Below are 13,627 nucleotides of genomic sequence, written 5' to 3'. Positions count from 1 at the left end.
TAAAAGGGGACGCAGAGATCCGAGCTGGGCTCCAGGATCTTGGTCATCTGGATGTTGATGGAAATCTCCTCCCCGTCGCTCTTCCTCTGAGCCTTCAGGCTGACCTTTGGCAGGGCCAGAGGGGGATCTCCCACCCAAAACAGGGGCACCCCTATACCCCCAAACTGGGTGAGAGCCCCCCACCCCTTACCTTGGGGATCTGCACGGGCAGGAAGAGGATGGAGCTGTCGAAGGCCATCACGTCCCCGGTCACAGCACGCTGCTCCTTCAGCATGGCAATGCGGGCAGCCCTGCACTCCACCTCGGGGCTGGGGGCACACAGCGGCTTTTCTCCCTCCTCTGCCCACCCCAAACCTCACTCATCCCCCCCCCCAAAATCCCCCTTGAAGGGGAAAACCCAGAGCTCCTTGTTGTGCTGTGGCTGTTCCACCTCACAGAAGCAGGAAGGACACGGAGGGCTCTGCCTGGGCACAGCCCAACCTCGAAGGGCTGTGGGAGACCCTGAACCCTCATTATCACCTGAAGGTAACGTGGTACTGGTAGACAGCTTCGTTCTGGCAGTGGATCTTGACAAAGTTCAGCCCCACGGGGACAGTGGCTCCCTTCGGCACCGGCTTCGTCCCCTGCGGCCTGCGAGGGACAGGGGCTCAGCACTGACCCAGCAGCACCTGCACCCCAAATCCCGGGGCTGGGGCCATCACTTACGGCCTAGCAGCAGCCGGGGGGGTCTCCGGGGTGGGCGTGGGCGACAGGCAGGGCCGGGGGCTGGGTGGGCACAGGGCGGGCGCAGCGGCGGCTCTTCCAGGCTGGGTGGGCAGCGCGTCCCCTCTGCCTTTCCACAGGATCCTGAGTCCCCGGGGGGGGCTGGGGTGAGCCCTGGCACACGCTGGGGGTGGCCTGGCTGCAAACCCCCAGTGGTGACCCCGAAATCCCCCTGCTCCCACCCCCCAGCAGCCTGGGAGGGGGACTCAAAACGCCCAATTTTGGGGATAGAGGGATAGGAGGGACAGAGGAGATGGGGAAGACAGAGGGAATAAGGGACCAGAGCGGATATATGGGGCATGGGGGCAGAGAGGGGATGGAACGGGATAAGGAATGGGGGCAGAAGACAGAAGGGGACAGGAGGGACAGGGAAGATGGAGCGGGACAGGAGGACCCGGGGGGGGGACGGCACTGACGGTTTAGGGGTTTAGGGGTGTGGGGGACTCACTGCCCGCGCGTGGGGAGCGCCGCCAGCGCTGCCCCCGTGTCCTCCTGCTGCTGCTGCGGCTGCTCCGGGCCGGGCGGAGCCAGAGCCCTCCCATCGCCAGCGCCGCCCCGGCCTGCGGGAGCAGCGGCACCGTCAGCGGAGGAACGGGGCTCGGCTGGCCCCTTCCACCCCCCTCACCACCGGCACCTACCGAGGGGCCTCTCCCGAGCCCGCTCGCCCAGGCCCAGCCCACGGAATAGCGCCGGGAACGGCGACGGCGCGGGTCGGGGCTCGCCGGAGCCGGGCGAAGGCAGGCGAGGGGAGAAGCCCGCGAGCCCGCGGAACCCCCGCGCCATGGGGGCGGTGGGGCCGGGGCCGGGGCCGGGGCCGGGGCCAGGCCTGGGCAGGCGGAAGGGCCGCGGCGGGTCCATGTCCGCCCCGTCGAGGCGCGCACGGAGCCGCGGCCACGCCGCCGCCGCCGCCCAGAGCGCACGCGCGGCCCCGCCCACCCGCGAGCGCGGCGCTGATTGGCCCGCCCGAAGGACACGCCCCCATCCCCCCCCCGCAGCGGCGGCGCTGAGGGCAGCGCACGAGGAAAGGGCGGGGGCGGAAAAGGGGGCGTGGCCAAATGAAGGGGGCGGGGTTATGCAAAATAGGGCGTGGGCGTGGCGGGAGGAAGGGGAGCTGCGATGGGGGCGGGGTGGGGGGATAATGTGGGATTGGGGGGGATAATGTGGGATTGGGGGGATAATATGGGATTGGGGGGGATAATATGGGATTGGGGGGAATAATATGGGATGGGGGGGAAATATGGGATGGGGGGATAATATGGGATTGGGGGGGATAATATGGGATTGGGGGGAAATATGGGATTGGGGGGGATAATATGGGATTGGGGGGAAATATGGGATTGGGGGGGATAATATGGGATTGGGGGGAAATATGGGATGGGGTGGGAATCGGGGTAATGTGAGATGGGCAGGAGAGCGCTAAGGTGGAATTTGGGGGGTTAAAGGGGATGGGGTGGGAGGGAGGTGGGCTGGAATGGGGCAGGAGAGGGGTAAAATGGAATTGAGGGGGTAAAACGGGACAGGGAGGTGGGGGTAAAATGGGATGGGGAGGACGAGATGGGATGAGGCAGGAGTGGGGGATAATATGGAATTGGAAGGGTAAAGTCGGATATGGGGGGGGTGGGATTTAAGATGGGATGGGGTGGGAACAGCAGGGTTTAAGATAGGATGAGGTGGGAGATCAACATGAGAGGGGCAAGTGCAGCCCCAGCCCTGCCCAGGTAGTTGGTGTCCCCCATTCCTGCTCCCTGCCCAGGACATTCCTCACCCCCCAGGACACTCAGGCTCCTGCCATGGGGATGGGGTGGGGGTCACCCACTGCCCCCCACCTGCTGCAGCCATGCCCAGGGACCCCGAGGCCCTGCAGGGCTCAGCAGAGGTGACAGAACAAGACGGAGCAGCCCCACGCAGGGGGAAAAGAGGTTTTATTCCAGGTTTCTCCTCCAGGACGCGTGTCCTGCTCCCACCAGCGTGTCCTCAGAGCTGGGGGACGCCCCACGCTCCCACACATCCAGAGATCCCCGTTTGGCACTGGGGGGAAGCCACCGGATTGGGGGGGCACAGCCGGACCCCCCCGCAGGGCTGGGAGGAGGCGGGAGCTGGCTCTGTGCCCACACCTGCACGAGCCCCCTCCCCACGCCCCAAAGGCACATCTGGAGGGGCTGACGGTCCGTCCCTGTGGGCTGGGGGGCCGGGACTCCCTTGGCTACCGGTGCCGGTGCTCCAGGAGAGCCTCGAAATCCGGGGAGCAGACCAGCTTGTGCCGCACGTGGCCCAGCACAATCATCTCGCCCGTCCGGTTGTCCCCGATGCCGACGGACACCAGCTCCTGTCCCATGGGGGAGGAACACCCGTGAGCAGCCTGATCCCATGGGAATCCCTGGGAAAAGGGTCCCAGAGGGCCACCAGCAGGACCCTTCCCCATCGCTGTCCCAGGGAAGGGCTGCCCGGGGGTTATTTTGGGGTGAAACCCCCCAAAATTGGGTGGCAGTGTCCCCCCGATACCTGTAGGAAGGAGCAGGGGGTGCCCATGGTCACATCCAGGGTCACCTTGCCCAGCACCAGCTGCACCTTTCCCGACTTTCGGATGAGCAGTTTCCCCACCTGCCCCTCGGGGAGGTCGGCCAGGGTGCAGGTGTTCTCCGCCTGCTTCGCCTCCTGCCGTGGGCACAGCGGGGTTGGGATCGCACCGCGGGGTTGGGATCACACCACGGGGTTGGAATGCATCACAGGATTGGGATCACATCACAGGATTGGGATCACACCATGGGGTTGGGATCACATCACAGGATTGGGATCACACCATGGGGTTGGGATCACATCACAGGATTGGGATCACACCACAGGATTGGGATGACACCATGGGGTTGGGATCACATCACAGGATTGGGATGACACCACAGGGTTGGGATCACATCACAGGGTTGGAATGCATCACAGGATTGGGATCGCACCACGGGATTGGGATGACACCGCGGGATGGGGATCACATCACGGGATTAGGATCACATCACAGGATTGGGATGACATCACAGGATTGGGATGACACCACGGGGTTGGGATCACACCACGGGATTGGGATCACACCACGGGATTGGGATCACACCGCAGGATGAGGATCATACCATGGGATGAGGATCACATCACAGGATTGGGATGACATCACAGGATTGGGATGACACCACGGGGTTGGGATCACATCACAGGATTGGGATCATACCATGGTGTTGGGATCACATCACAGGATTGGGATTGCACCACAGGATTGGGATCACACCGCAAGGTTGGGATCACATCACAAGATTGGGATCACATCATGGGATTGGGATCACACCACGGGATTGGGATCACACCACGGGATTGGGATCACACCATGGGATGGGGATCACACCATGGGATGGGGATCACATCACAGGATGGGGATCGCACAGCGGGATTGGGATCGCACCACAGGATGGGGGGACAGCACCGTGGGATGGGGGGACAGCACGGGATTGGAGGGGAAAGGACACCACAGGATGGGGAGACACATCATGGGATAGGCGGGAAGATGACGCCGTGGGATGAGGGGGAGACACCACGGGATGTGGGGGAAAGGACAGCACGGGATGCGGGGGATAATGAACCAGGGAGGAACATGACACCGGGGGGACATCACGGGATGGGGTGGAAAGGACACTACAGGATGGGGTGGAAAGGACACTACGGGACAGGGGGACATCCTCATGCGCTTGGGGGAGATGACACCACAGGAGGAGAGGGCTCACACCCAGGGATGAGGGGACACCCCCACCGAGCCCCTACCTGGCTCTTCTCCTGCTTCACCACCACCACCTGCCCGTCCTCGTTGTGCAGCTCGGATTTGATGGGTTTGGAGTCGTGGGTGGGGGGCTGGCCGGGCAGGGTGTCGGGCAGCTGCAGGAACACCAGCTCCTCCTCGGCCGCCAGGCTCAGCTGCTGCAGCAGCTCGGCCGCCGACACATCCCGCGGGAATCCGGGGGGGCCCTTGGGCTGCGCCACCTTGGGATCCTCCTCACGCGGCTCTTCCTTCACTGCAGAGGGGCTGCGTGGGCACGGGGCAAACAGGGACACCCCCAGCTTGTCCCCGCTGTGTCCCCCTCATCCCAGCCCACCTTTCACAGCCGGTGGGTCCAGCTCCATCTTCTCCTCCTTGGATCCAGGGAGCCACGGCTGGGTGTCCTCCTGCTCCGCCGCCTCCTCCTTGAAGAGCCACCCCGAGTGGGCCAGGGGCAGCTGCACCGGCTTGTTCCGGATGTCGTTCTTCAGCCCCGGGTCATCCAGGAACTGTGGGGACAGCACAGGGGACACTCAGCACCACCTTGGTGGCACCAAAGCCACCCCCTCCACACCCACTGACATCATCCTTCTGCAGCATCCGCAGGATCTGCTTCGTCTCCTCGTCCGTCTCCCGCTTCTCCTTCTTGATGTTGATGATGTGCGAAGGGCCGAAGTCGGACATGTCCACGGTCTTGTCCCAGGAGCCTGCTGGGGGGGGGACAGAGGAGCAGCCCCGGGTCACCCCGAGCTGGTGGGACCCCCCCCATCCCCAAAAAAACCCAGAGGGGAGCTGCCCTTACCTTTCTTCTTCATCATTTCAGCAGGGCCCTGCTCGAAGATGGAGTGGGACTGGATGACCTCGGGCCGGCCCCGGCCCCGGCCGTGCCCATCCCGCTGCCGCTCCCGCTCCTTCTTCTCCTTCTTGACAGACACATCCTCGCGGGGCCTGCGGGGCACGCAGGGGGCACATCACCCCCAGGCCTGCCCCGAGCCCCTCCCAGGACATGGGTGTTCTTGGAAGGGACCTCTGGACATCACCCAGAGATGTTTGTATGGATATTTGGGATATTTCCATAGGTATTTGGGATATTTCTATGGATATCTGGGATATTTCCATGGATATTTGGGATATTTCTGTAGGTATTTAGGATATTTCTATGGATATCTGGGATATTTCCATGGATATTTGGGATATTTCTGTAGGTATTTAGGATATTTCTATGGATATCTGGGATATTTCCATGAATATTTGGGATATTTCCATGGATATTTGGGATATTTCCATGGATATTTGGGATATTTCTATAGGTATTTAGGATATTTCTATGGATATCTGGGATATTTCCATGAATATTTGGGATATTTCCATGGATATTTGGGATATTTCCATGGATATTTGGGATATTTCTATAGATATCTGGGATATTTCCATGGATATATGAGATATTTCCATGGATATTTGGGATATTTATAGGGATATCTGGGATATTTCCATGGATATTTGGGATATTTCCATGGATATTTGGGATATTTATAGAGATATCTGGGATATTTCCATGGATATTTGGCATATTTCTATGGATATTTGGGATATTTCCATGAATATCTGGGATATTTCTATGGATATTTGGGATATTCCTATGGATCAATGGGATCTCCTCTCACTCCTCCCTTCTCTAGACCAACCAGGCGCAGCTCCCCAGTCTCTCCTCCTTGGACAGATGCTCCAGACCCCAAATCATCCCTGTGCCCCTCTTTTTACCCACAGGGAACCCCCCTGCTGGCAAATCCACCCCTGTCCCCTCTGGAAACAATTCCAAGGCCACTCACTCCTCCTTGATCTTCCTGCCAATGATGTTGGGGGTGAAGGTTTTCTGTGGGACACAGAAGGAGAGGGACCAAAGTCACGCCACGAGCCGGGACCAGCCCCACAAACCAACTCCTCCACATCCCAAAACCCCCAGCCTGGGGTCCCCAAAGCCCCGCTGGGGCAGCGCATTGGGTGACCCCAATTTGGGGAGGGGGGGGTCTCACCTTCTTGACGCCGCCCAGGGTGAGGTCTCGGGAGCGGATGGAGGGCAGGCGGCCCGGGCTGAGGGCGGGGGCTGCGGGGCGTCTGCCCAGCACCCCCCGAGCCCCCGGGAGCCCCGGCCGGAGGCTGCCCGGGGAGCCCGAGCTGCCAGAGCCCCCCTCGGCCATCCTGCGGGGAGGGGACACGGTCAGGGACACGCAGGGGGGCTCAGGGGGGTCCTGCAGCCCCAAACAGGGCTCAGCCATACACCCACCCCAATAATGAACCACCCCCCTGCGCCCCTAAATAGGGTCCACGAGAAGCCCCCTTACCCAGGGGGGGTCGTGTCCCCCCTGCAGCCCCCAGGACCCCCTCCCCAAGCTTTCTCAACCCCCCCCGTGCACCCCCAAAAAGGAACAACTTGTGCCCCCCTCCCCAGGGGTCTCAGACCCCGCGATCTCCCCGCTCCCCCTTCACAAAAGGCTCTCAATCCCCACGTTCCCCCCAGAACCCCCTTGCCCCCACTCCCCAGGGGCTCAGACCCCCATTACCCACTCACACCCCCCCAGAGCCCACTCGCAGCCCCCTCCTCATGGGCCTCAGCCCCGCAGGACCCCCCTGCGCCCCCTCCCCAGGGGTCTCAGCCCCCTCCTCGTCCCCCTTTACCCCCTCTCACCCCTCTCCCCAGCAATCTCACCCCCCCATACACCCCCAAAGAGGACGCACTCTCCCTCCGCTCCCCAGGGCTCTCACCCCTCTCCTCGCACCCCCCAGGACCCCCTCGACTCCCCAAAAATCTTCCCCCCGCCCCCGCCACGCCGCCCCTTACCCTGCCCGGGCAGCCACGGGCTCGCCACCCCCACTGCGCATGCGCGACGCACGGCGCGCCCTTCCCGGGCCGACGCTGCCGCCGCCATCTTTGCTGAGGGCACGGCGGTGTTGCCAATGCGCCGCCATCTTTGTGGTTGGCACTGCCCGACTCCGTGTGAAGGCGGCGGCGCCATCTTTGTGGTGGGCAGTGCCCTGTTCTCCGGACCGGGCAGCGCTGAGGGGAGATTTTTTTTTTTGGGGGGGGGGGGGTCACTCAGTCCTTCGTTTCACACCCTCACGGGCTTCCCGCAATGCAAACACCTCCTCATGGTCCTTTACAGCTCCACAGGCAGCCGGCACCCCCACCGGGAGGGTTCATGCGTGGGCACCAACACCCTCCTCCCCTCTGCAAAAATTTGGGGGGCAATGAGGATTTTGGGGTGCTCCGCCAGCCGTCCACCTCAGAAAAGCTTTGTCCCTCCGAAAAGGGTGTTCGCTACGTGCAAAAGAACAAGTACCCCCCCACCTTGGGCTTTGCACCCCCATTCCCGCGGGGGTCCTGTGTGGGTACCAGCATTCCCACGCACCTCATCCATCCCATTTTTGGGGCCGGGAGGGGGTGTCCCGGTTGTGCCGCAAGCGGCACAACCGGGACACCCCCTCCCGGCCCCAAAAATGGGGGGAACAGGCAGAACCTGCCCACCATCCACCCCCAATCTGCACCCACATCCCACTCTGCCTCCATCACCTGACGCCGCACGCATCCCTCCATCCCATTGGCAGAACCGGGAGGTTTTTCCTTCCTCCCCCTTCTCTCTCCCAGCTCCTTGGATATCTATTTTTCCCCCTTTTTTTTTTTTTTTTTTTCCCTCTCCTCTCCCTCCTCTGGAGGGTGTTTGCTATTTCCGAGCTGGCTGGGAGGATCCCAGTCGCATCAGCCGCAGGCAGCGACGCGGCATCGCCGGGTACCACCGCGATCCCACCGGCATCCTCCGTCCTTCCCGTTTGGATCAGCCCCGCCGGGGCTCTCTGTCCTGCCTTCCCTTCCCTTCTCCTACCCTGCCAGTCCACCGGCATCCCCGCGCATCCCGGCAGCCCCCCGGCACGGCCAGGTAAGGGCCTCACCGGCACCGTGACATCGGAGCAGCCACCAAATCCCGGTGGCGTTGGGACAACATCCCAATGGCATCGCTGAGGGATGCTCGGGGGGGCACGGAAGGGGGGCTACGGCACGGCTTGAGGGCTTCTAGCGGGCGTGAGGTGTTGGGGACACGGGGACACGGTGACACGATCCAGCTGGAGCAATCCCGGTGCAGAATTCCTGCGCCACCGCCGGGCACGAGAATGGGGCAGCGAGGTGGCACCTTGTCCCCAGCGCGGTGACCTTCTGCCGTGCCCGAGGGCTTTGGCGAGGAGGACGTGCGGGGTGGCAGCGGCTTTGGGGTGCCTGGGGGTGCACGGGTGGGGGGGCTGGGGGTCTGCGCAGATGGGGGGGGACACACGTGGCCGTGGGTGGCTGTGGGTGGCCGTGGGTGCCGAGTGACAGGGACACACACGGCTGAGCCCGGCGTGGGTGGCCGTGGGCACCCGGAGGGGGGGCGGTGGCACGTTGGCAGCCCCGCGGTGCCACGGCTGCCCCCGCACAAGCCCAGCGTGCTGGGCTGCAAGGTGGGGGGCACCCGCCCCCTCCAGCCCCCCTCGGAGCACCCCCCATTCCCGTGCCGTGGCTGTGACTCTGTGTCCCCTCTCGGCGAGCATCGCCCACTCCCCAGAGCGCCTTCCTGGGGCGCAGGGAAACTGAGGCACGGGCCGGGGCAAAGGCGGATCCAGCTTTTCCAGTGCCTGCGTCCAACCCTCCCCTCTCCCAGCAACTCCCTTCGGCTCTCCCCGTGTTTTTCTTTCCCCACCCGGTGTTGAGCAAACCCCGAAACACCTTCTGGCGTCGCGCCGGGGCCCCGCGGCACCCGGGGGAGCGGCCGGGGCCCCCGCACCCGACCGGGCTTGTTCCCGGCGTCCCGCTGCCTGCTCCTGCCTGCGCTGCCTATTCCTGGCTCCCGGCCGCTTTTCCACCCCGGTGCCATCTGCTCCGCCGCGGGCGGCCTTGGCAGCTGCCGACGTGGGCAGCGAGAGGGGGCTCGGCACCCCCAAACCCGCGCTGTGCCCGCAGGAGCTCAGCCCCTCCGGCCATGGAGCTGCTCTCCACCCCCAAAAACATCGAGATCAACAACATCACCTGCGATTCCTTCCGCATCTCCTGGGCTATGGAGAAGGGGGACCTGGAGAGGGTCACCCACTACTTCATCGACCTCAACAAGAAGGAGAACAAGAATTCCAACAAGTTCAAGCACCGGGTGAGCCGGGGGAGGACGCGGGACCCCCTGCCCGCGGAGAGGAGACGGCGTTGGGAGGGAGGAACTGGCTTTTAGCCCTCTCTAGTGCTGAATTTGGGTCATTCCCCTCACGGGACACGCTGGCGGAGGGGACTGGGATGGGGATCGGAGGGTGACGGACCCCGCTGAGCCCCCGCGGGGGAGCTGAGCCGCTCCTGCTCCCCCTCCCCGTGCTGCGAGTCACTAATTCGGGCCGTTTTTAGCAGCGCCGTTGCCACGGTGATGCTATTTAATGTTTAACATTATTTTTTTTCTCTCCTCCCCAATAATAAGGGGTGGGGGGGTGGGGGGTGGGATATTTTTTTCCCCTCTATCTCCCGACTTCAGCATCCGCCGTTGCCACAGAAACGGCTCTGCACTGCGGAGCTGCTCCGTGGCCTATTGACACCGCGAGATGCCACCGGGAGCGGGGGGTCCCCGAGACCACCGCCCCTGCCCTTGGGGAGCCTGTGTCCCCATCGCAGCAGGGACATGCTTGGGGACAGGGACGGGGCAGCACTGTAGGGACAGAGCGGGGGGGTGGGGGCAGCCCGAGATGTGCCACCACGGTGTTTTGGGGGGTCTCAGTGGATATTTTGGGGTGTCTCAGTGGATATTTTGGGGTGTGTGGTGCCGGGCAGCATCCCCCCGGCGCGGGGCAGGGGTGCAGGGCGGGGGTGGGATGCTGTCCCGCCTGACCCTCACCCCTCGGCACAGGATGTCCCCACCAAACTGGTGGCCAAGGCGGTGCCGCTGCCCATGACGGTGCGGGGCCACTGGTTCCTGAGCCCCCGCACCGAGTACAGCGTGGCCGTGCAGACGGCGGTCAAACAGAGCGACGGCGAGTACCTGGTGTCCGGCTGGAGCGAGACCGTGGAGTTCTGCACCGGGGGTGAGCGGCACCGCGGCGGCCCGGAGCCGGGAGGGACGGTGGGGGCGTTCCCGGGAGCCCGGAGGGAGGATGGGGGCGATCCCAGGAGCCGGGAGCTGCGAGGAGGACGGGGGCGATGCTGGGAGCAGGGAGGGAGGACGGGATTGACGCCTGGAGTCAGGAGCTGGGACGGGGGATAGGGACGATCCCGGGAGCTGAGAGGAGGATGGGGGCGATCCTGGGAGGCGGGAGCCGGGCGGGGTGACGGGGGAACGCTTGGAGCCGGGAGGATGAGGCGGACAGGGGCAATGCCCAGAGCTGTGAGCCCGCAGGGAGGATGGGGCTGATGCCTGGAGCTGAGAGGGAGGACGGGGATGATGCCTGGAGTTGGGAGCAGGGAGGGAGAACAGGGGCGATCCCAGGAGCTGGGAGGAAGAGGGGGTCAGTGCTGGGAGCCACGAGAGAGATCGGGGATGATGTCGGGAGCCACGAGCCGGGAGAGAGGATCGGGCCAATTCGGGGACGATGGGGGAAACGCTGGGAGCCGGGAGCCCGGAGGAGGACGGGGGCGATGCCGGGAGCTGGCACAAGCCGGGCCGGTTGGAGCGGCAGCTGCTGAGTGGGAGGCAGGAGGTGCGGGGAGCTGCGGGCAGGGATGGGCTGCTGGAGGGGGATGGAGACGCCCTGATGTCCCCGTGCCTGTCCCCAGACTACGCCAAGGAGCACCTGGCCCAGCTGCAGGAGAAAGCGGAGCTGATCGCCGGCCGCATGCTTCGCTTCTCCGTCTTCTACCGCAACCAGCACAAGGAGTATTTCCAGCACGTCAGGTACCCCCAGCCCCATTCCCCACGCTCCCCTCTCCCAGGGCGCATTCCCTGACCCTTCCTGTTCCTGTCTGTGTGTCCCTCCTCCTCCTCCTCCTCCTCGTGGCAGGATGCACTGCGGGAACGTGATGAAGCCGTCGCTGAAGGACAACAGCGGGAGCCACGGCTCGCCCACCAGCGGGATGCTGCACGGCATCTTCTTCAGCTGCAACACCGAGTTCAACACCGGGCAGCCCCCCCAGGACTCGCCCTACGGCCGGTACCGCTTCCAAATCCCGGCCCAGCGCCTCTTCAACCCCAACACCAACCTCTACTTCGCGGACTTCTACTGCATGTACACCGCCTACCACTACGTCGTGCTGGTCCTGGCGCCCAAGGGCTCCTCCGGGGATCTCTTCTGCCGGGAGCGCCTTCCCCAGCTGGACATTTCCTCCAACAAGTTCCTGACGTGCTGCGTGGAGGAGGGCGAGCTGGTGTACCGCCACGCCCAGGACAGCATCCTGGAGGTCATTTACACGGAGCCGGTGGACCTGAGCCTCGGCGTGCTGGGGGAGATCAGCGGCCACCAGCTCATGAGCCTCTCCACCGCCAACGCCAAAAAGGACCCCAGCTGCAAGACGTGCAACATCAGCGTGGGGCGTTAAGGGCGGGACGCGGGCAGGGCCGGGCAGGGGGACGGGCGCCCGCCGCGGGGGCTTCTCCCACGGACGCTGGTGGGTGGAAGGCACGGGTGGGCGCGGGGGACCCGGGCGGTGCTCCGAGGAAGGAGCCGGCGGGACGCTCGCCCAGCAAGGAGGCAGAGCCCGCGCCGCTGTGCGCCCCGAGGGAGGAAGCCTTCATCTCCTGGACTGGCCGACCAGCAGCATCCTCGCTGGCGTGAGCCCCGTGCTCTGCCCTGCTCCGCTCAGCCGCTGTGGGACCCCCTTCCCCTCCGGTGTCCCCCGCGTCCCCCCGCCCCAGGTTCACGCAGCTCCCAGGGAGCCCCGGCCCTGCCAAGCGGGACTGGGGCTCCCCGGCTACTCCAGGGGGTTCAGGGAGATGTTGGAAGCACCCCCCGGTTTTGAACTGTTCCCGGGGACGGGGGGTGCTCGGACAGGGACCTGCGGTGTGGGGGACCCCGGGCGTGCCCCCGTGTCCTGTCCCTCTCTGCTCTGCCATCCTGCACCGCCCCAATCCCCGGCCCCGCGGCCCCGGAGGCAGCCGGAGGAGCCGGGGAAAGGGGGAACGGATCTGAACCCCCCCCTCCCCGTGCCCCCCAACCCGCCGCCCCCCGCATGAGCCGTCGGCAGCATGGCGCTTGCGTGCGGCCCCCCCGGGGTGCCCGCCCCCCGTCTCTGTGTACCCCCTGCACGCTGTACAACAACCGGCTCCCCGTCCCCGAGCATCCCTGTGCTGTGCTGGAGGTGTTTCAATAAACTCTGTGCGGTCGCCACCGGCCGTGTCACGCGCCTCTGTCCCCCACGGGACCCCAAGAAGTGGCTCAGCATCCCCCGCCCCCCGCACCGATCCAGCTCAGGGGAAGGAGGGGTGGGACTGGGAGGGGACAAGGTGGCGCAGAGAATTACGAGCACCCTCCTGCCCTCGCCAGCTCTCTGAAAAGTTCAGGCTGGAAGGGCCTTTCTGGAGATCACCGGGTCCATCCCGCCTGCCCAGGCAGGGTCACCTGCATCAGGTGACACAGGAGCACATCCAAGTGGGTTTGGAATGTCGCCGGAGAGGGAGACTCCACCCTTCCCTGGGGCTGTCCCAGTGTTCCGACACCCTCCATGGAAAGTTCTTCCTCATGTTGAGGTGGAACTCGTGTTTTTGTTTCTGGCCATCGCTCCTCATCCTGTCATTGAAAAGCTCCCCGAATTCGGCACCCCCTTTTCATCATGGAGACCGAAAACCCCTCTGGATGAAAAACCCCGGTGCCCATCCCGGTTCTGCCCGGGCACAGCCCATGCGGAGCATCCCAGCCCTGGCACCAACAGGCAAGCGGAGCCTCCCCGCCTCACCAGCAGCGAGCACGGGATGCAGGAGGGGTCGAGGCACGCGGGAGCACGCGGTGGGCGCGGGGGCCGTGTCACAGCCCACCCGCCATCTGCCAGCGCCGGCGCGGGGACGCGCTGGAGCACGCGGTGGGCGCAGCACGTGGCACCCACCCACCCCACGGCAGGTGCTCTTCTGGCTCAGAGACACCTCA

General features: G+C 64.4%; 3 protein-coding genes across 4 annotated transcripts in view; 1 reads left to right on the top strand and 2 right to left on the bottom strand.

Annotated features, from left to right (window-relative positions):
- Positions 1 to 1,620, bottom strand: part of PIWIL2 (piwi like RNA-mediated gene silencing 2) — a gene marked incomplete at both ends in the record, with an annotated part of 10,640 nt that extends 9,020 nt beyond the window's left edge. The window contains 6 exon segments of the mRNA XM_082298286.1: positions 1 to 104; positions 191 to 308; positions 520 to 630; positions 706 to 846; positions 1,211 to 1,322; positions 1,401 to 1,620. Of these exon segments, the coding sequence (XP_082154412.1) occupies positions 1 to 104; positions 191 to 308; positions 520 to 630; positions 706 to 846; positions 1,211 to 1,322; positions 1,401 to 1,620 (806 nt within the window).
- A 1,047-nt stretch (positions 1,621 to 2,667) lies between these two features.
- POLR3D (RNA polymerase III subunit D) lies at positions 2,668 to 7,426 on the bottom strand. 2 transcript variants are annotated; one of them, XM_082298162.1, is made up of 9 exons: positions 7,398 to 7,426; positions 6,592 to 6,757; positions 6,388 to 6,431; positions 5,358 to 5,503; positions 5,138 to 5,265; positions 4,893 to 5,064; positions 4,564 to 4,811; positions 3,265 to 3,417; positions 2,668 to 3,088 (listed from the first exon to the last, which is right to left on the bottom strand). In XM_082298162.1, exons 2-9 carry the CDS (start codon positions 6,754 to 6,756, stop codon positions 2,966 to 2,968), a joined length of 1,179 nt encoding a protein of 392 aa, XP_082154288.1. In that variant the 5' UTR covers position 6,757; positions 7,398 to 7,426; the 3' UTR covers positions 2,668 to 2,965. The 2 variants fall into 2 exon arrangements, with proteins under 2 accessions (XP_082154288.1, XP_082154289.1); XM_082298163.1 differs by having other exon boundaries at positions 5,138 to 5,262.
- A 2,138-nt stretch (positions 7,427 to 9,564) lies between these two features.
- On the top strand, positions 9,565 to 12,086 carry PHYHIP (phytanoyl-CoA 2-hydroxylase interacting protein; the record flags this gene model as incomplete). Its single annotated transcript, XM_082298244.1, has 4 exons — positions 9,565 to 9,729; positions 10,465 to 10,639; positions 11,328 to 11,445; positions 11,552 to 12,086. The coding sequence occupies 4 exons, from the start codon at positions 9,565 to 9,567 to the stop codon at positions 12,084 to 12,086; spliced, it is 993 nt and encodes a 330-aa protein (XP_082154370.1).
- Positions 12,087 to 13,627: the final 1,541 nt, after the last annotated feature.

This window comes from Coloeus monedula (genome assembly GCF_965178545.1).
Source record: "Coloeus monedula genome assembly, chromosome: 28".
Lineage (NCBI taxonomy): Eukaryota > Metazoa > Chordata > Aves > Passeriformes > Corvidae > Coloeus > Coloeus monedula.
This window is presented reverse-complemented; position numbering and strand designations above follow the sequence as displayed.

What these genes read in the sequence shown, in the direction of transcription:
- POLR3D (XM_082298162.1), bottom strand. Translation starts at nt 6,756, where the DNA reads ATGGCCGAGGGGGGCTCTGGCAGCTCGGGCTCCCCGGGCAGCCTCCGG. An exon ending in TGAAATGATGAAGAAGAAAG is followed by an intron (nt 5,266 to 5,357) that starts GTAAGGGCAGCT and finishes TCCCCCCCCCAG; the next exon opens with CAGGCTCCTGGGACAAGACC. An exon ending in GGATGCTGCAGAAGGATGAT is followed by an intron (nt 5,065 to 5,137) that starts GTCAGTGGGTGT and finishes CTGTCCCCACAG; the next exon opens with TTCCTGGATGACCCGGGGCT.